Below are 19361 nucleotides of genomic sequence, written 5' to 3'. Positions count from 1 at the left end.
GGCATATTTTCTAATCTTTCTAATCTTCAAGCGCATTGCATCCATCTTGATCTTGTGATCATCGACGACATCCGCAACATGCAACTCCAATATCATCTTCTCCTCCTCAATTTTTTTATTTTTTCCTTCAAGTAATTGTTTTCTTCTTCAACTAAATTTAACCTCTCGACAATAGGGTCGGTTAGAATTTCCGGTTCAACCACCTCCTAGATAAATAAAATCTATGTCACGCTGGTCGGTATATTTGTCATAAACAATAAATGAATCAAATAGTTATAAAAGATAATATATACCACATCCGAATCATAGACAGGACGAGGGCCGACGGGGGCGGATACCAAAACCATCGCACTATGTAATAAGAAGGAATAAAATAGTAAGAAAATTAGACAAGTATCTATCTAAAGTAAGAATTTTTTTCTTTCAAAAAGAAGATAAGAACAAGAGGCTCACCACGGTGGTGCCGGCGACGAGATCGGCGCGGGCGGTCGACGGCGGTGAAGACGGGAATGGGACGTGACGGGCCGCTAAACCTAGACAAATCTCAAGGAAAATGGAGTTTTGAGGTCGAGCTTCGAGAGGACAAAGCTTAACTAGTGTGGTTCGGGCATTTCATCGAACACCTCATGTGCATAGGAGGTGAGCTAGAGCACCACAAAGCCCTCCCCTCGCCGGCCAGAGAAAAACATAGCACTGGAGTGCTCTGCTAGCGGGCGAGGGGTATATAGGCACCTCATTGGTCCCGGTTCGTGGCATGAACTGGTACTAAATCCGGGCCTTCTGTCCCGGTTCATGCCAAGAACCGGGACAAATGGTTGTGGGCCAGGAGCGAGGACCATTAGTCCCGGTTCGTGGCTCGAACCGGCACAAATGGTTCCATACGAACCGGAACGAATGCCCATGAGGCCCCGGCCGGCCCCCTGGGCTCACGAACCGGGACGAATGCCCTCATGGGTCCCGGTTCATGACTGAACCGGGGCTAATGTGAAAACTGCCCTGTGACCTATGCCCTGTTTTCTACTAGTGTACTGTGGTTGTGGAAGTAATGTATAGTCAACTCTGCTTCGAAAGAAGAAATCAAGTGCTGTGGGCAATTAGCATGCAGGTTTCGAAGACCGTAAACTTCAGATGCTTTGGCAACGAGCGAGCCCCTCGTTGATTCCCATTGAAAACCACCGCAACGTGGCAAAGTCTGGTTTACAGAAACAAGGCGAAATGAGAGGAGAGCAACGGCCTTTAGCCACATCTACTTGCTATCACGCCCAAGTTGGCAAGGATCACGGAGCACAGCCCAGGCTGAGGAGTGAGGACACCGCCGGTATGAGAAACTTTGTACTTTCTTTGTTCATTTTTATAAGACCTTGAAGACATTTAAAACAATGTGCAAAACAGTTCATTTTGAGTTGTCTGAAACGACTTATAAAAATGAACGAAGGGAGTACTAGTTTGCAATCATGCTAATCATCGGAGCACAGCCATGACTTCGTGCGTAAGCTTCCCTGACCACCTTCTCGATGTTGTAAATAATGTAGCACGAACGTTCGCACATATGGTAGTGGCGCGCGACGGCACCGGCGTTGTCTGATCTCGGGGAGATGTCGAGCCCTGCTTAGGTCATGATGATACCACGGTTGACGTGCCAGTATCTACCGCGATTGCGCCGTAGTGCTTCCCCTTATATTTATGACGTTTTTCTCAAGGTTTATTTGATTTCGTTCTTTTTGCGAAATCAAGGTTACTCCTACAACACAAACTGAAAATGGTTAAAACAAGCTGGTATTATTCTCTGAAACAAGCTGCTCTAATCTTCTAGATTGTCCAATGTAATGTCGCTCCTCTGCACAGCATCAATTTGGGATGCAAAATAATCTATCCAATCTCCAAATAGACACTCTGTGCAACCACAAGGTCTTGTAAGACCAAATGCACAAAGCACCACCTACCACACCAGTTTAGCTGGAGCACTTTCTGTCCACAAAAAGTAACATTGACCATTCCCAATCATTTCTCTCTTAAAGCTCTTTCCAATCACCAACCACACACACACAAAAAAAATATCTATCCTAAGAGCAAATCTAGCAGACCCCGCAAAAAAGCCCCGACCCGCAAAATAATCGCCAAAATGCGGGTCGGCGCGAAAAATCCCGCCCGAACAGACCCTGCAAACGCGGCCGACCCGTAAATTTTTTTTAGGGGCGCGGCAAAATCTCGACCCCAACCCATGAATACGCGGGTTTCCGCCTCGCCCCTACGGTGCCTCGTATCGCAGTGAAGCGGTTGGCGGGATGGACATTTCAGCCCGCGCCCTTTCCCCACTTCCTTCCGCCGTCGCCAGACATTGGTTCCGCCCGTCTGCCGCCGGTGATTCCGGCCAAATCTGCGGGTGGAATCGCGCCATGGGGGCTTCCCCCACCCTCCAGCACCGATACGCTGCACCGCCCCCGGATTCGGCGAGAAGAACCTCCCCTCGTCGCTGTCGCCTCCCGGGATCACCCGCCCCACGAGCCGCTGGTTAGTGTTTGTTTGTGCTTTGTGCCGAGCGCTATGCATAGTTGATTGACGCGGCATGCGATTCTTGTTCATGTAGATGGAATTGAGCCCGCGCAAGAAGTTCTTGCTCTCCGATTCGTCCGATTCGGACGACTCGGATGTTGAGACGCTGCTTGCAAACTTTCGGCAGCAGACGTTTGTGATGGCTCTTGCCGTGAAGGAGCACGAAGACGAGAACCGGGAGAGGCGGCGAGGATCGACCGTCGGGCGTCTTTGCATTCCTCGGAATCGCCATCTCGGGAACGAGATGTTGATGCAAGACTACTTCGCGAAGAATCCAAAATATCCACCGCACCTCTTCCGGAGAAGGTACCGAATGCGTCAATCCCTCTTTGTGAAAATTGTTCAAGCTTGCGAGGCAAATTGTCGGTATTTTACCCAAAGAAGAAATGCTGCGGGCTTAAAGGGATTTAGTCCATATCAAAAAATCTCGGCAGCTATGTGGGTGATTGCATATGGCGTTCCGGCTGACTATGCCGATGAATACCTTCGCATTGATGAAGATACCACAATTAAGTCAGTGCGTAGATTCGCCAAAGTGATCATCTGTGTCTTTGGTCCTGAATATATTCGGACACCCAACGAGGATGACACAAAGAAATTGATGGCATCTAATGAGAGGAGAGGTTGGCCTGGCATGCTAGATAGCATTGATTGTATGCATTGGACTTGGAAAAATTACCCGAAGGCATGACAGGGAATGTATTGTGGCATGTCTCGTGATGCAACAATTGTGCTAGAGGCCATAGCATCCGAGGATTTATGGATTTGGCGTTGCTTCTTTGGTATGCCGGACACTCTCAATGATATCAATGTGTTGCAACGGTCTCATTTGTTTGCTAGGCTTGCTAGTGGTGATGCTCCTGCTTGCAACTACACTATCAATGGGCATGAATACACAAAAGGATACTATCTTGCATATGGTATATACCCTCCTTGGTGCACATTTGTCAAGAGCATCAAAGAACCCAAAACTAGAAAACAATGTAAATTCACAAGGGTGCAAGAGGCAGCCCAAAAAGACATTGAAAGAGCATTCGGGGTTTTGCAATCTAGGTTTGCCATTGTTTGTGGTCCTGCTCATTTTTGGGACAAGCGGACCTTGAAAAACATCATGACATGATGTGTTATCCTTCACAATATGATTCTTAAAGATGAGAGAGGCATGAACTTGGAGTTCTTCTACGACAATGTGGGTAGACGTGTCAAACCAGTTAGAGACCCTAACCGCATTAGAGCTTTCCTTCAAACATACAAGGAGATTTAAAATGCAAACACTCACTTTCAGCTTCAAGAGGATCTCATTAAGCACCATTGGCAAAGGGCTGGACAGTAACAAACTCATGTTTCTATTCATTTTTATTTGTATATTCTCGGGACAAGTTTTGTATTGCATTATTTAGTTTGCTTCGGTGATTTGAATAATTATTTGTAATGTGGATGATTGTTGTATTGTGTTGGTATTGATAATTTTTTAAATAATTATTTTGCAGTATGGATGTTTGTTTTATTTTTATGGTGTGGTATTGATATTTTCGGGCTGGCGGCAGCGGCGCAAGAGCAGACCCCGCAAAGCCGACCCGTGAAAAAGTATATTCCGCGAATATCCTTTTTTACGGGTCGGCTTTGCGTGGTCTGACTCTGCGGCCGTCCGCGCCGGCCCGCAAAACCATTTTTCCGCGAACTGCAAACGCGTTTTGTGAGCCGGCACGATGCGTGGTCTGCTAGAGATGCTCTAAGGGGTACCTCACTGATCCGAACTGCAAATACAAATCCCTCATCGAGAAGTTGTACTGTTTTTCAATCATCCATTTCATCTTGTTTGTTACCCTCAATTAGTTTAACTGCATCTACCACCCCATCCAAAGCTACTACCCACTGTTCTGCATACAATCGAGTCCAAGGTATCGTATATACAAAACTAAGTTATCCCCATTACTCCCATTTCTCTCAACAAATATACATACCATCTCACTACCCATGATACCTCATGAAAGGCCCACCTCAACATGCATGGAAAAACCTTTCTATTATATGATGTCACTTACATTCAATAAAAAATAATTCAGCTGCACAATAATAATAAAATCGATAATATGTAGTCTTAGGTTTATTCACATATTTTTTTTTGCGAAGAAGGTTTATTCATATATTGTTGATTCAAATATTCAGGTTTTATAGAATCAAATCCATTGAAATATATTGCAACTGATTTCCGCAACAACGAGTGTGTATCATCTGTTTGTAAAAGCACATATGTGATAGCACATACTCTCTCTCGATGGGATTATAAACTGGACATGGGAATTTAGGTTATCGATTTAACTATGAATATATGATTAGAAAGTTCATTCGTCTATGAATCTAGAGATATAATTTTTATGGCACAAAACACATGTTTCGCTAGTCAAATCGAGGACCTAAAAACCCATGTACGACTCATATTCCAATTTGGAGAGAGTAGACAACCTTGTTTCGAGAAAAGAGAGTACCGTAGGCAAGTAGGTAGGCATGCATATTCATATTATTTGAAATTAAGTTAAGATGGTGTAGGTTGTTAGATAAAAAAATGAGTCAATTACACTGGTGGTGCTACAACTTGGCGCAAACGATCACTTTGGTGCTAGAAGTTGTGACATACAAATGGTGCAAAAATTTGTCTTTTTTGTATAGGTCAGAACTCAAGGTATTTTATCATGAATTTTTACACACATGTGGGTTACATCCTCACATACACGCATATTTTTTTTCAGATTTTTTTGAACCATAAAAGTTTGAATTTGAACTTTTCGAAATTAAAGGCCTCCATGGAGCTCGGCCTCCAAAACGCCTCTCTCCAAACCACCACTCCTACCTTTTTTTAGGGCTACCCCTCCTACATTTCCGCCTGACTAACGTGGATAACAATACTATATCTTAGGCAGGTGGAGCTTATATGGGCTACAAATATTGCGGCCCATTTTGCACGAAGAATTTTTTAAAAGATACCTATGTGTAGTAAATACTTATGTTCAAATATCTATGTGTTATAAATATTATACAAACAAAGTATGATTAGTAAATAAAAATGTTAAAACATACAACAATGTATTATATAAAAATAATTAGTTAATACGGATATTTGTGTGTTATAAATTTCAATAGGACAACCATTTCAATAATTATATAAGTCACATGATGAATTATAAAAAAATATAATTATGAATAATACAAATATTTTATAAACATCAACAACTAAAAATATTATTCCAATTATACAAACATTAATTATATGCACATTTGTATAGTTCAATGTTTGTATAATTAAAAATATTCATATTCTAACATTTGAAATGTTGATTTGAATATTCAAGCATTTCTATTGTTTAAATTATTTAAATTAATATGGATAAGCACTTTTTAAAATCATCATGTTAGTTATATAGTTATTAAAATGTGTGCATTATCGAAATTTATAACACACAATTATCCGTATTAATTAAATGTTTTTATTACAATACACGGTTGTGTATACTTATATTTATAACACATAAATATTTGAATATAAATTTGATTACTTATGCTTTACAAATATCTTTCAAAAAGTTGTTTGTGCAAAATGGGCTGCAATATATCCAACCCATTTAAGCTCCACCTGTGTACTGATTAATACATATAGTATTGTTAGCTATCCCTATCATTGTCTAAAAAAAAGTTATCCCTATCATGCACTTGTGCAATATGTGGCATGCCGGACTCTTGGAGGCATAGCCTTTTGGAATGCACAACAGCCCGATGTGTGTGGTCACTGGTTGACAGGGAGCTGATTGAAGAGTTGATGAAAAACGATGAACATAACGCGAGGAGTTGGTTGTTTACTTTGCTTGACAAGCTCCCGCATGAGAAATTTACCAAGATGACAGCCACGATCTGGGCTATATGGTGGGCGCGGCATAAACTGATTCACGAGGGAATTGACCAAAGCCATCTGTCCACGTATATGTTAATTACTCATTTCATTACAGAACTATGGGAGGTTAATCCCACGAGTGGGAACCGCCTAGGTAATACGACGGGACCAACACCGAGAAGATGGATCCCAGCTGTCTAGGCCTCCAGGGTCATTCGAAGACCAATGTTGATGTTGCCGTCTTGCGTGGTGCTAGGACAGCGGCTGCGGTGTGCAGAGACAACTCGGCCACATACTTGGATTCTTCGGTATTCGTCATACGAGGCCTTACGGATCCAGCTAGCCTTGATACTATTGCATGCCGAGAGGGACTGTCTCTGGCTGAAGATCTTGGGCTCCAAAATCTGGTGACCACGTCGGATTGTGAAGCAGTTGTCAAGCATATCAAAGAAGGCTCGGGTGGGAACTATGGCGAAGTAGTTAAGGAGACCCAGGAGTGAAAATCTCTCTTTAATTCCTGTATTTTTAAGTTTGAATCTAGGAGCTCAAATTTCGAGCCACATAAACTAGCTATGCATGCTCTTATGTTTGGATCAAGTCCGTCACATTTGGTTGGGGCAACCACATGATCCTAATGTAATACGACATATCGATTGATTAATAAATCCTAGCAGTTTACCTAAAAAAACTTATGCCTATTAGGCAGTAGAAAATATATGGCGTAGTTGTTAGACCCCCTTCATTTGTAGCAGGTGGTTGCGGGTTTGAAACCTGGGCGCTCGACCATTTTGCTGTTATATTTTGACAGGCGGGGCCCGCTGCTCATCCAGTCGAAGAATGCCACGTCCACATTGTCTTTTTGTAAAAAATAATATTCCGAGGTTTATTTTTTTGAAAAAATCAGGCCACACGCCCCTTCTCCTTGGTCCAGTCGCTAACGGCGGGTTCCACACGCCTAGCTAGCACAGATTTCATATACAAACGAGATAAACACTGTATCTGCACGTCCGAGTCACGTTTTTACAGCACTTCAATGTACGCCACAACTTCTAGCATCAAAATGACTGTCTGCGCTAAGTTGTGGCACCACTAGTGCAATTGACTCATAAAAAATCCCAAAAAAGTTAGTCATGCATATAAATTTTTTCAGTAAAAGGCGTCCATGTATTGAAGTTTGTAAATTCAGATACTAGGACAGCAGCGATAATTTTTTTCAATTACTGGTCCTAATGCATCAGTGCACACTACTGTAGTCACACTTTCGCCACAGTTTTCTCGCATTAACAGATTATTAGGAAGGCGTTTACAAAAGCTGCTTTCGGTTTAAGAAAAGTGTATCAAGTTCCAGCACCTAAAGGCGTATCCCGATGAGATAAATACACCATTGGTCATTGAACTCTCACGAGATGAGCACATTGGTCATTCTTCTCTCAAAATGTGATGAATCGGTCACAACACTCAGTTTTATGAGCAAACTGGTCATTCTGCCGTTTCCAGCCGTAACAGGTGCTGAGGTGGCATGCTGACTTGGCGTTGGGCCCATGCACACAGCACATGCGCATATCAGATGGCGGGATTTTTTGCAAGAAGGGCCCTGGGAAGATGTGGAGCATAGTTTGGACCCTTGTAGTATTTTTTGCTCCGCTGGTGCTTGTTTCAGAGTCCACACAGGTACTCGACGCAAAGCTACCAAGCCATGGGCTCTCGTCCGCCGACCGCCGCCGCCCCATGACCGTTGCCGAGGCCGCTCACACTGAGATGCACCACGCCATGCCATGCCCCGACGCCACTACCACCACACAAGACAATCTACAGTATTGCTACCATCGTCGTCGCGCGCAATGTGCGCCGTTGCTACTGCCCCCGACAAGCGATGGCGAGCCCATTGTGTCTTTCTCTCGGTGACCACTCCTGGTGTGGCATGGTGTTCCCTCAATTGGGGTGGAGGTTCCTTCATCCGCTAGCCTGCTGCACTGCGCTCCCCCGTGCACTCCGTGGCCACCTATTACGCCCGAGTGAGCCACCTAGAGAAAAAGGACATAGAATTGATGGAGCTTGGACGTAGTAGCCTCGATCCGCAACCGCTATGTATTTGTCTGAACTTGTGTCGCTTCCGCTGTACGTAGTTCTTACTGTTCGTGAGTCCGTACTATGCCCAGATTCAGGATATGCATTATCTCACACGGACGTCTCCCCTTCTCGATTGTGGCCAAGCCAGTCCCCATACCCATCTCCGGCATGCTAGCACTTGCTTCATCTCCGGCATGCTAGCACTTGCTTCATCTCCGGCATGCTAGCACTTGCTTCATCTCCGGCATGCTAGCACTCGCGTCGTTACCAACACTATGGACCAGCACATGCGCGTCCTCCCTCATGACATCTCATCGGAATAACCAAAACATCACCGCCTAGGCAGCTACACTCACGCTCGCGGAGTCCACGACGCTCGTGGTCGGCATCCAGTGTGCACCGTCTCCTACGTCCTTTGTCGCACGCACAGACAATAACCTCGCCGTCTTATCCAAGGCTTCGCAGAGATTCCCTATAAATTTCTGCCATAGGAATCGAACCCCGAGTCCCTGTAGCACCTGCGCCGCACTCTTCTTCTCCCCCTCGGGCGGAAGATTGTCGCGTATTAATCCATCCCTGGAGACCCCAGCTTCTTATTCTCAGCTTGGTAGCCCCCATGGGAATCGTCTGTAGCTTATGACGACATCCCGTCCATGTCACGCATCCTCGAGAAGGCCTCACCACGCAACCTTGCTCTGCCGCCGCCTCTGGCAGCCATGGCCTCACCTCCAAGATTCACTGTCATCTCCTTCCGCTCACGCATGATCTAACCCGCATGCGCCCTTCGGTGTTGGTGCACCTCTTCTCTCTCTCTTCTGTCCTCTCTAGCCCGCATGCGCCCTAGTGCCACTGGAGCTCACTATCGGCGTGCCTGTGGCCAACCCGCACACTCGCACCACCCCAGGCCGGTGCAACCTCACTCCCGCATAGCCCCTACGCCAATCTCACCTCCCGTAGCTCCTGTCGCGCTTGTAACTGGCGTTTAAGTTGCTCATGCATGGCCCATAAGAGGCTGACAGGTGGCCCCAATTTAGTGTGAAACTGGTGTAGCCATGACAAGTTCTTAGTTAATATTTTCAGGGTCTTTCTTGCAAAGTATCCCAACCTCTAATATGTGCAGGTGCCGTAGTTGTGGGCCCAACGTCGAGTCAGCATGCCACCTCAGCACCCGTTATGGCCGTAAACGGTAGAGTGACCAATTTGCTCATCAAAATAAATATTGTGACCGGTTCATCACATTTTGAGAGAAGAGTGACCAATGTGCTTATGTCGTGAGAGTTCAATGAGCGTTTATCTCAAGTCGAATGGAGAGGCGTGTTCTCCGGGAGATAGGTCTCCCTCCTCCCTGTAGCCGCGGGGCCCGCGTGTCATCGTAACGACGGTCTCGGAGGCACTATCCGCAAACAAAGTCCAAACCATTCGCCTCCGCACCGCCGGCTGCACACTCGCCGAGCAGCCGCTCACCGATCGAGAGCATGCAGCCGCCGTGCCTGGGCGCGTGCGGGGGCAGCCCCGCCGTCCTGGGCCCCGGCGCCCACCGCCACCGCCCCTCCACCTCTACTAGGGCTACCGTCCGGTGCGCTGCTCGTGGCGGGAAGGCGTCGTCGAGGGGGAAGGAGAACGTCTGGAGCGTAGACAACGAACGCGCCGCCGAGCAGAAGGCTCGGTCCCAGAAGAACCACCGCGGGCGCAGGCGCCCGGGCGGCCGCAGCAGGGCGCCCCCGCCGCCGGGGAGGAGGAAGGAGAATGACGCGGGCACGAGAGTTCTGGTCTCCGGAGCCATGCTGGTGGAGGTCGAGACCGTGCTCCAGACCCAGGTACACCGACACTACCAGTATCTAACTGTAGCTAACTGGACTATTTGTGCCATGGACAGGCGTGTGTAGTTTGGCCTGCAAATCCATTTTGGGGGTCATCCTGACGGATTCTTCAATTTCGTCCTGCAAAATCTTCCCAATTGATTCAGTTATGCGGTTTGATAGGGATTATGAGTTCAATTTATCCATTTAACCAACGCCTGCTGCAGAGCTGGACCAAGTAGTCTGTAGTCCACTGTGCAGTGTGCACTTCGCAAAGCTGGACCAAGTAGTCTGTAGTCCACTGCTTCAGATAGAGGGAAACTATGGAGAATGAGTTGTGGCGAAGCAAACTTGCAATCAAATACTAGCATTTACCAGGCCAGTAAATCCTATCCAGTTGCTGTAATTTCTGATATATTGAGTATTGTCTTCTTTTATCTTATTAGGAATCTGTTTTAAGGCCTTCCTGGGATACATTTGCGAGTAGCTTAAGTGGCGTATGGAAGGGTGTCGGAGCTGTGTTCTCGCCAATCACAGCAGAGATGGAACCTGTTGGACTAGGAAGCAAACAGGAGTATCTTTATGATTGCTACACCCTTTCTCTCATTGAGAAGTCGTATGATAGTGGTCATGGAACTGAGATCCGAAGGAAGACAAATTGGGTGCAACTCAATCCTCATGGGGAAGCTGAGAAGCAGAGTGCCAGCGATGATGAATGGAATCATGGTAGCTCAAGTGGGACTGTTGATTTACCTGCACATGAATATTTTGATCTTAAAAGGAGCGATGTACTTGATGAAGATGTTATGATTGAAGAACCGGGGATTGTATTTTTCGAGGTGAGATTCTTTTCCCTTCACCCCTTTTTTTCTGCCCTTTTCAAATACTTCCAATGCTTTTTGAAACATCTTTTGCCATTCAGCTCTTGAAAGTTGCAATAGTTTTTTTTTGAGATTTGAAAGTTGCAATAGATGATTGACCTTAGTTACACTGTATATTTTATTTAGCCATAACTAACTGAACCAAAAATATGATTGCATTCCTCTCTACTGTTGTACTAATTTAGAAGTTATAACTTATAACTACGGCCTATTTCCTGATGCTGAACATAGAACGCTTAGATGATATTTTAGAAAAGGCAGTCAGTTGTGATGTTAAACCTTGAACCTCTCAGCAAGTTTTCTTCGGTAGCAGCACCTTATTAAGGTGCTCATAGTGCCTGCTCACTTTTCAGACTCTGGGGAAATCATGAACCATGGGGATCTTTTTTGGATAGTTTGCATAGCTTAAGCTCTGTCCTTTTCTAAAGATGAGTTTAACTTAACAGCTAGTTTGTATTCAAGCAAACTTTCGTAGTTCAAACGAGCCACGCAAGAAAAACTGAAACAGATCCTAGGAGCTTCCAGACAATTTGTAGAGTTATCTCCTTAGGGGATCTTTTTTGGATAGTTCCTCCCCATATAAGTTAAATATATTGCTGACATTAAGTATATCCATTACTGTTCAATCACATTTGTTCGCTGTGAGACTGGGCTATCATCTCCCCTAATTTAATTCAGTAATGTTACACATTTTCTGCTTTGTGAATTTGAATTATCAACTTATTCCTTTGGCCACTGCATTTTTCGTTTTCAGGATGGATCATACTCTAGAGGTCCACTTGATATAGAAATCGGCGAATATGATGAATCTAAATACTTCCTTTCACCAACGTATCAGTTTGAGCAAGTATGTTTACTATACTGAACTTTACTTATCTGCCCAAAAACTGAATTTCTGTTCAGTGCAATACTGCAATGTTGACTGTGAATTAGTCTTTTGCCCGATGCTTTCCTTCGAGATCTGTTTTTGGCTTTTTACAAGAGGAACGAAACTAGACTCCTGTGATAACTATTGCATAGACATGTGAATTGCTCTTATGAATCATACAGACGCTTAAATAGCAAAATCAACAGTGATGCTGGTATACATGCTTCTGATGATGTGCTAGGGACTCCTCCTCTTTCTTTGTTTTGTAACAACAATCTGTGTCAGCTAGTATTATGGAATCATTTTGCAGAGGTAGCTACTAATCAACTAGTTTGTGTTCAAGAATATGATTATCATGTTGGCCTTTTGCTGGAGAGGCTGCTCCAACTGTTATGGGAATGAATTATTGATGATCATGTATATATGTATATGTATATGTATAAATATAATACTCTATATTTCATGTGTAGATGCCTTTAACTTTCCTTTCGACACTTTGTGTTGTCTCTGGGTTTGGATTTGCCAATTCATAACTGACAATGGCATCGAGCTTTGTTTTAGAGTCTGGTCAAAGGATGCCACAAAAGACTGCGTATTGTGCATACCATTGAATTTAATGAAGGAGGAGCGAATATACAAACTGTAAGGGTTGCTGTGTATGAAGAAAAATGGGCTAGCCCAGCAAATATCCATGTTGAAGAGTATGATTCCTGTTATCCACTACTACAAGTTTATCTGCTTTTCTGCTCATGACATATATCTTTATTGCTATTCAGCAATCATGACTCAGGAGGAAACTGTACAGTTTGAACAATGATGAATTGATTTACTAATAGTGTCAGACTGGTGCCACCAATCTAGACAGGGCACAGAACATCATAGCACAGACTGTAGTTTGTTTGCAACGAATTAAAACAAGGTTAACTGAAAACTTGGTTTACTGCTGCTTGATTTCATCCTTCGATGATGCTTTCTACTTTCACAGCATTGAAGACATTCTCATCTACAGCTTGTGCATGCTTGTTCCTCATGATTTGAATTGTCTTATATATCGGCCTCCTTATAGTTTGGCAACATAACTTTCATGCCTCAGCAGATATTCTTTCACGCACAAGAACCATCAGCCTTTGTAGATTAATGAACTAATTATGCTTGCTCTTCCTGAATAGCATGTTTGTTTTGCAGTAATACCCCTGTTGACGTCAGTCCTTTCTCTCAAAGAAAGCGGACGAAACCATCAGAACTGACAGGCCCCTGGAAAGTATATGAAGTCAGTGCAACACCAATTTTCAGTGAGAAAGTGAAAGAAATAGAGGGTGGAGCTGCCTTTGTATACCTGTGCATGGAGACCATGAAGAAGAGAAGCTTGCCAGAGAGCTCTGTTTTCTTTGGGGAGGAGGAGATGCTCGATATGCAAGACGTGACTATACTTTGGTTGCCTGGAGGCGTCACCGCCTATGTTGACGTAGATAAAGACGGTATACTCTGCATCGGAGTTAGTTGGTACTCGGAGGAAGGGATTAATCTGGTGATGGAGCGAGACTATGGAACTGACGGGAAGCTCAGGGAGGTTCGGATGAAAACTGAAATCAAGCGCAGGTGGAATCAACCAGTCCCACCGTAGTTCAAAGAATCCGTTACATTTTCCCTTTAAGCTTTCTGTTTGTATTGACATCTGTTTCTTGATAGTAACAGAGGTAGTAGTACTTAGGAGCAATAATGTCTATGGATGTGTGAGTTCAAATATAAAATAGTGCTCCAGTTGATGTACATCATAGATCGGTTGTAAAACCTTTTGCCTCTGTTGAATGCGCAGGCTTCGGTTTCATCAGCAAGAAATTGGGCTGAAAAAGAGCCCAGGAAGGAGACCTAGGCATTTGCTTGCCATGTGCATGGCCATATTTTATGCATAGAACAGCTCAATTTAGAATGGTTAATTTAGGCCACTTGCTCCACATTGTACTTTATCTAGATCTTGGCTTCTTGGGGGACAAGATTTATGACCATGGTCAGTGTCTGTGAGTTAAAAATAGCCTGAACTACTGTGATTGACAGATAAAGGTATAACCGGATACAAAAATGTTAGCTATCAGGCTCCATCATGTGCAAGGTGTACTGAAAGGTACCCCTCTGATCACATCTCTTTTTTTTTTTGTTTCTTCCAGATCGTCAATAGTGTTGTTTTTTACATGTTGTGGATATAATGTTTACTTAGCTTGATCATTGGAGAACAGGGGTGTGGACCTGGACCATGGTCATGACTCATGGAGCAGATGTAGGAAGTCGAGCTTTGGAAGATGCAACCAAGGTACTCAAACCTTGAGAAAGACGATGAAGAACATTGCTACTTTCCGTAAAAAAATTGAAACCGTTGATTTTTTTTTAATTTAGAAAAGGAGGATGACCCCCGGCCTCTGCATCTAGGCGATGCATACGGCCACTTTATTAATTATTCTCACAAGACCTTACAAAGCCATACAACAGCAAGACTAAAGCCACCGTCTAAGCAACAACTGTCGCTACACTATCCAATTGATGAAGGGGCGCAGATAGTCTGGCCTAATACCAAACAGACATCACAGCCAAACCTAAACATCTAAGACCTGAGGTCCATGCATATGGTTCTGGTGATTAAAGATTGATGCTAGAAAGGTGGACTATAACAAAGGAGGTCGCACCATTTGCATTGCTTTCTTTAGCCGAATATCGTTAATGGGGAATCTAGTGCTTGCAGCAAAGAACACATGCTAAAAAGGACACGGCACGGTCGAAGTACTCCATGAACAGGCTGTTTGGTAGCACTCCATTCTAACTATGCAATCACGCTTTATGTTTGGAGTACAAGCTAAATAGATGTTCAAAGTTTACACAGTAGGTGGGAATTATCGTGTTGATGCGCGCTCTACCCCATTCTAAACTGGCTATGCTCGCTGCCTAAAGCAAGCTTTAAGCGCAAGGTAAGCGTTCTCGACCACGGGATGATCGATGGCCACCTTTTAATTTCTTGCCGTTACCTTTGCAAGTAGCTTTAGCTTTTCTCCCGTTACTTTTGCTAAGTAGTAGCTTGTTTTTTGAGGATAATTTTAGATAGCTAGCTTTTGGTTTCCCTCTGAAGACATGGCGCTCCAGCTGTTCAAAATAAAATAAAATCAGCAAGCTCGACTCAAAATAGATAAATAAATGAGCAAGCTAATGTGGTTTCAATTTTCTGCAGACATACGGCCAATGCGCGGAGCGAAAATGTAGCAGAATTAGGGGCGTTTTGTGATCTTAGCGCTCTGTTTTCTTCTTCCTGTGGTTATGTGGGTTGTTTGTAAAAAAGACACGAGGAGATTAATTTTGGTAACGGGAATCATGGGCTAATTGCAGGAGGTTAACGGGTGGTCAGATCTGGCTAAAAACGGAAAGCAACAGGACACGAGCGCAACTATCCATCCATCCCCAGCGGACAAGGCGAGGCAGGGGCAGGCCGCCACCCCCGTCGGCATCCGCCCAGCCATCCAGAAGCGCCAAAGCTGCCAACCCAAGCCAACGCCAACGCGACGCGACGGGAGATAAGAGAAGGAGAGAAGAGCCCGCCGCGGCGCCGAGCCCTCGTGTCGTCGTGCAGCCCCCCCGCCCCCCCACTTTCCCCCCCGTGATCCGCCCGTGGGATCTCTCGCCCTCCCCCGCCCACCAGGATCAAGCCGCGGCCCGAGCCTGCCATGGGGATCCCTCGCTGATCGCGGCGCGTAGGCAGGCGGGCACCGTAGGAGGAGGAGGAGGGAGGAGGGAGGGGGCAGCGCCCGCGCGCCGCATGGAGCAGAATGGTGGCTCCTTCCTCGCCGTGCGCCGGCTCTCCGGCCACCACCACCCATCGCCGGGTACGTGGGTCACGTGGGTGCGTGCGTGCGTGAGTCCGCTCGCCTCGGATCCCCCCTTGCTTGTTCAGAGGCTGACGAACGCCCATGGGCTTCTATTTTTTTTTCTCCCCTTCTCCAGCGGACGTCGTGTCGGGGTCGACGGCGTGGATCGGGAGGGGATTCTCCTGCGTCTGCGTGCAGAGGAGGGACAGCGACGCGCGCATTTCCTTCGATCTGACCCCCATTCAGGTGAACGGTGCTCGCTATTTGTTGATGTAGCAACCACGCGATTGCTTTTCAAACATGAATGCAAAGGATAACTGGAATCACAGCGGGTGCAACTGTCGTGTTTCATTGTATTTGTGCTTAGATTACGACAGAATATATACAATGGTCCAACAAATATTGCTCTCTTGAATTGGCATGTCATGTCGCAGTCTTTAGGACTTTGAACTTAGAAGCTACCATTGAAAAAAAAAATACTTAGAAGCTTCCTATATGACAGTAATGTATTTTGTATTGCAGGAAGAGTGCCTACAAAGATTACAGAACCGGATTGAGGTGCCTTATGATAGTCAAAATGGAGAGCATCAGGTATGATCCGTGGAAATGTGTTTGATTGTCGGTTGTAGTGTGCAATTTCTGTATTTCAGACACCCCATATTGCTCTATTGTAAGATGAACACAGGGTATTCCTGTTAAAATCTCGTGACGAGCTTTGTTCTCTGATTATAAGGCTGGCCAGTGTTGTCTGACATCGTATAGTGTGGTACCTAACAAAATGGATGTGCTCTCTCATGTTTGCTTTAATAGAGCAGAGTAATATGATGTTCCCAGGGTATCAGGATTTACTGGACGTGTGTAACTCAGTAAATCAGTTTAGTTAGACTACTGTGCCCGTAGATTGTTCAAAGTAGGGGAAGTGATTTCTGGCATGAGTAAATTGACCAAATGATCCTGCAGCTCACCAGCACAAATCCTTGCTTATAGTTTGTTCTCTGTTGCTATTAATAGTTCATATTGATCTAGCAAACCTGAACATACATTTCAAATGCTACATTTGATAACCCATTCATCACACCTTTTGTTCATTAGGAAGCACTCAAAGCCCTTTGGCATGCTTCTTTTCCTGGGACTGAACTTCTAGGACTAGTATCAGATCAATGGAAGGAGATGGGATGGCAAGGGAAAGATCCATCCACAGATTTCAGGTATTGTTCCATTCCTTCATTCCCGCACATGCCCTTTACGAAATAAATAATTTCTTAGTTAAATTTTGGATCTGGAATCATTTATTGTGCTGGAATTACAGGGGTGGTGGCTTTATCTCTTTGGAGAATTTACTTTACTTCGCTAAGAACTATCCAGTGAGTACAAATCCCTTTACTTAAATGCTGGTTCAGATTCATCGCTGTTTCTCGCCAATTGCTAGGTTTCAATGATCTTCTCTTAGCTAGAGCAGGGAAGAATCTAATGACTCATGCGATATACAGTTATACAAATCTATTCAGCTAGCAATGGAACCCTGTCTCCTTTGAAAATTGAACAGCTAATGATCCTTTGCTAATAACTGCAATGTATAATATTTATTATCGAACTATTAAGATAGGTAATGTTTATATTTTTATATGTTTGGCCTTTCATTCATCTCAATGAGGCACTTTCTGTGCAGAAATCCTTCGAGGAGCTCCTTTGTAAGCAAAATGGTGACAGAGCATTATGGGAATATCCATTTGCTGTAGCTGGAGTAAATATTACATTTATGCTCATTCAGATGCTTGATCTTCAAGCAGGTTTGTTCATTAAACTTTTCTGTGCTTCTTCATTAGTTGATGGATTTACTTCTATGTAACCTTCCCCTCGAGCAAATTTTCTAAACTGTGAAACTGGTTTTGCTTTTGCAATTATCAACAAATGGCACAGTGACTAATACTGATTTCTTCTGCAGCTAAGCCAAGGTCTTTGATTGGAGCAGTGTTCCTAAATCTACTTATAGGTACAGTCTACTGTAACATTTTTGCAAAATTGAAATCTTACATGGCTACTATATGGACCTTTTGTCCCAGAATAATTGTACAGTACAGTAGTTTTATGCGGTAATCTACATCAATTGTAGGTAATTAATGACTGATTAAAGGTTCAGTGCTTGTTAACAAGGCAATATCCTTACAGCTGATCTTGTGGGCTCAGTTGAATGGCCTAACTTTGACTGTTCTCCATGCTTCAATGCACAGCAATTATAAGGGCAGTTGAAGACTTGACCATAAATAAATTTAATTTAATTCCATAGCATGGAAATTAATATCCTTAATATTGGATGACATCATAGGTGTAATAAATAACGCCACCATCTTATTACGGGCGGCCTGCTCCTACTGTAACTGTAAGTGTACCCCTAGCTACTAACATCTAACCATTGTTCTTTTCTGCAGAAAACGATCGAGCTTTTGATATTCTTTACTGCATAACCTTTAAGCTGATGGATCGGAAATGGCTTGAAATGCACGCCACATATATGGATTTCAATGTATGCCTTTCTTCAGTATGCATTCTCCTTGTCACATTCTTCGTACAGAGTCCCTTCTTTTCTGACCAAATTGGTATACTCTCACTGCAGACTGTTATTAAATCCACACGCCGCCAGCTTGAGAGAGAGCTATTACTTGAAGATATTCAGCAAATTGAGGACATGCCGTCATACAGTTTTCTCGCCCGTTAGCAACTGAAGTCTTGCCTAACATCGCCACGTGTAGTAAAGTTCTTGACACATGCTTCTAAAGAGTGGAATGTAGGAATCAGGGACTCGTGCTTGTGTGGTTTTTGCTATCGTGCTTAGGTACTCTGATATCCTGAGCGCATGTTTGGGTCTTCTTGGATCTGACCTCTAGAGTAACTGGCTACCTGAACAGCAGTTGGGCCATGCTAGTGCCGGTAGGATGTACTTTCGGAAACAATTTGTCCTGGCGCGGAGTCTTCGTGCTAGGAAATACGTAGTAAGTTCTGAAACTCCTCAGTACTCAAGACAGCTTTGTAGCCAAGTTCATAAATGATATTGGTGCACTCTTGTTTTGCACTAAACACACACGTTTTGTGTGATTTATCCATGGATTGTACTGACATTGTCGAGTTGGTTCAGCCAAATAAGAGAGGTCGGCTAGACCAAACTTCAAAAATAAGAGAGGTCGGGTAGACCAAACTTGACGTGTTTAGGAGGAATTATGGTAAGGTCTGTGTGCATACACAAGGAAGACGAAGCAGTCATGATCCAGTAAAGGTAGCCGCTACTTTTTGAATGCAGACTTTGCAGATAATTTTAAATCCAGTGGAAGCGTGAAGCTTGTCATTCAATATTTCAGAGCCTCCTCTTTTTTTGAAAAGGATCCACTCTGTTCTAAAAGTTCTCCTAAAGTATAAAACATCTCAAGCAACAAACATAATAAAAATTACATTGAGGCACATAGA

General features: G+C 44.2%; 2 protein-coding genes across 2 annotated transcripts; both read left to right on the top strand.

The window, feature by feature from the left end:
* Positions 1–9870: 9870 nt before the first annotated feature.
* On the top strand, positions 9871–13888 carry LOC123054086 (uncharacterized). Its single transcript, XM_044477767.1, has 5 exons — positions 9871–10326; positions 10755–11147; positions 11944–12036; positions 12619–12758; positions 13243–13888. The coding sequence occupies exons 1-5, from the start codon at positions 9985–9987 to the stop codon at positions 13679–13681; spliced, it is 1407 nt and encodes a 468-aa protein (XP_044333702.1). The 5' UTR covers positions 9871–9984; the 3' UTR covers positions 13682–13888.
* A 1793-nt stretch (positions 13889–15681) lies between these two features.
* Positions 15682–18999, top strand: LOC123054087 (ELMO domain-containing protein A). The gene is made up of 9 exons (XM_044477768.1): positions 15682–15920; positions 16039–16148; positions 16425–16493; positions 16995–17110; positions 17212–17266; positions 17572–17692; positions 17848–17895; positions 18332–18426; positions 18517–18999. The coding sequence occupies exons 1-9, from the start codon at positions 15854–15856 to the stop codon at positions 18616–18618; spliced, it is 783 nt and encodes a 260-aa protein (XP_044333703.1). The 5' UTR covers positions 15682–15853; the 3' UTR covers positions 18619–18999.
* The last annotated feature ends 362 nt before the right edge of the window (positions 19000–19361 follow it).

Source organism: Triticum aestivum, chromosome 2D, assembly GCF_018294505.1.
Source record: "Triticum aestivum cultivar Chinese Spring chromosome 2D, IWGSC CS RefSeq v2.1, whole genome shotgun sequence".
In the NCBI taxonomy this organism is placed as follows: Eukaryota; Viridiplantae; Streptophyta; class Magnoliopsida; order Poales; family Poaceae; genus Triticum; species Triticum aestivum.
The sequence above is the reverse complement of the archived record's forward strand: the minus strand, read 5'-3'. Positions and strand labels throughout refer to the sequence as shown.

Excerpts from the sequence above, each read along its gene's own strand:
- LOC123054086 (XM_044477767.1), top strand. The coding sequence starts at position 9,985 with ATGCAGCCGCCGTGCCTGGGCGCGTGCGGGGGCAGCCCCGCCGTCCTG. Across the intron at positions 11,148-11,943 it reads CGGGGATTGTATTTTTCGAG|GATGGATCATACTCTAGAGG; the intron begins GTGAGATTCTTT and ends TTTCGTTTTCAG. Across the intron at positions 12,759-13,242 it reads GCAAATATCCATGTTGAAGA|TAATACCCCTGTTGACGTCA; the intron begins GTATGATTCCTG and ends TTTGTTTTGCAG.
- LOC123054087 (XM_044477768.1), top strand. The coding sequence starts at position 15,854 with ATGGAGCAGAATGGTGGCTCCTTCCTCGCCGTGCGCCGGCTCTCCGGC. Across the intron at positions 16,149-16,424 it reads TCGATCTGACCCCCATTCAG|GAAGAGTGCCTACAAAGATT; the intron begins GTGAACGGTGCT and ends TTTGTATTGCAG. Across the intron at positions 17,267-17,571 it reads ACTTCGCTAAGAACTATCCA|AAATCCTTCGAGGAGCTCCT; the intron begins GTGAGTACAAAT and ends CTTTCTGTGCAG.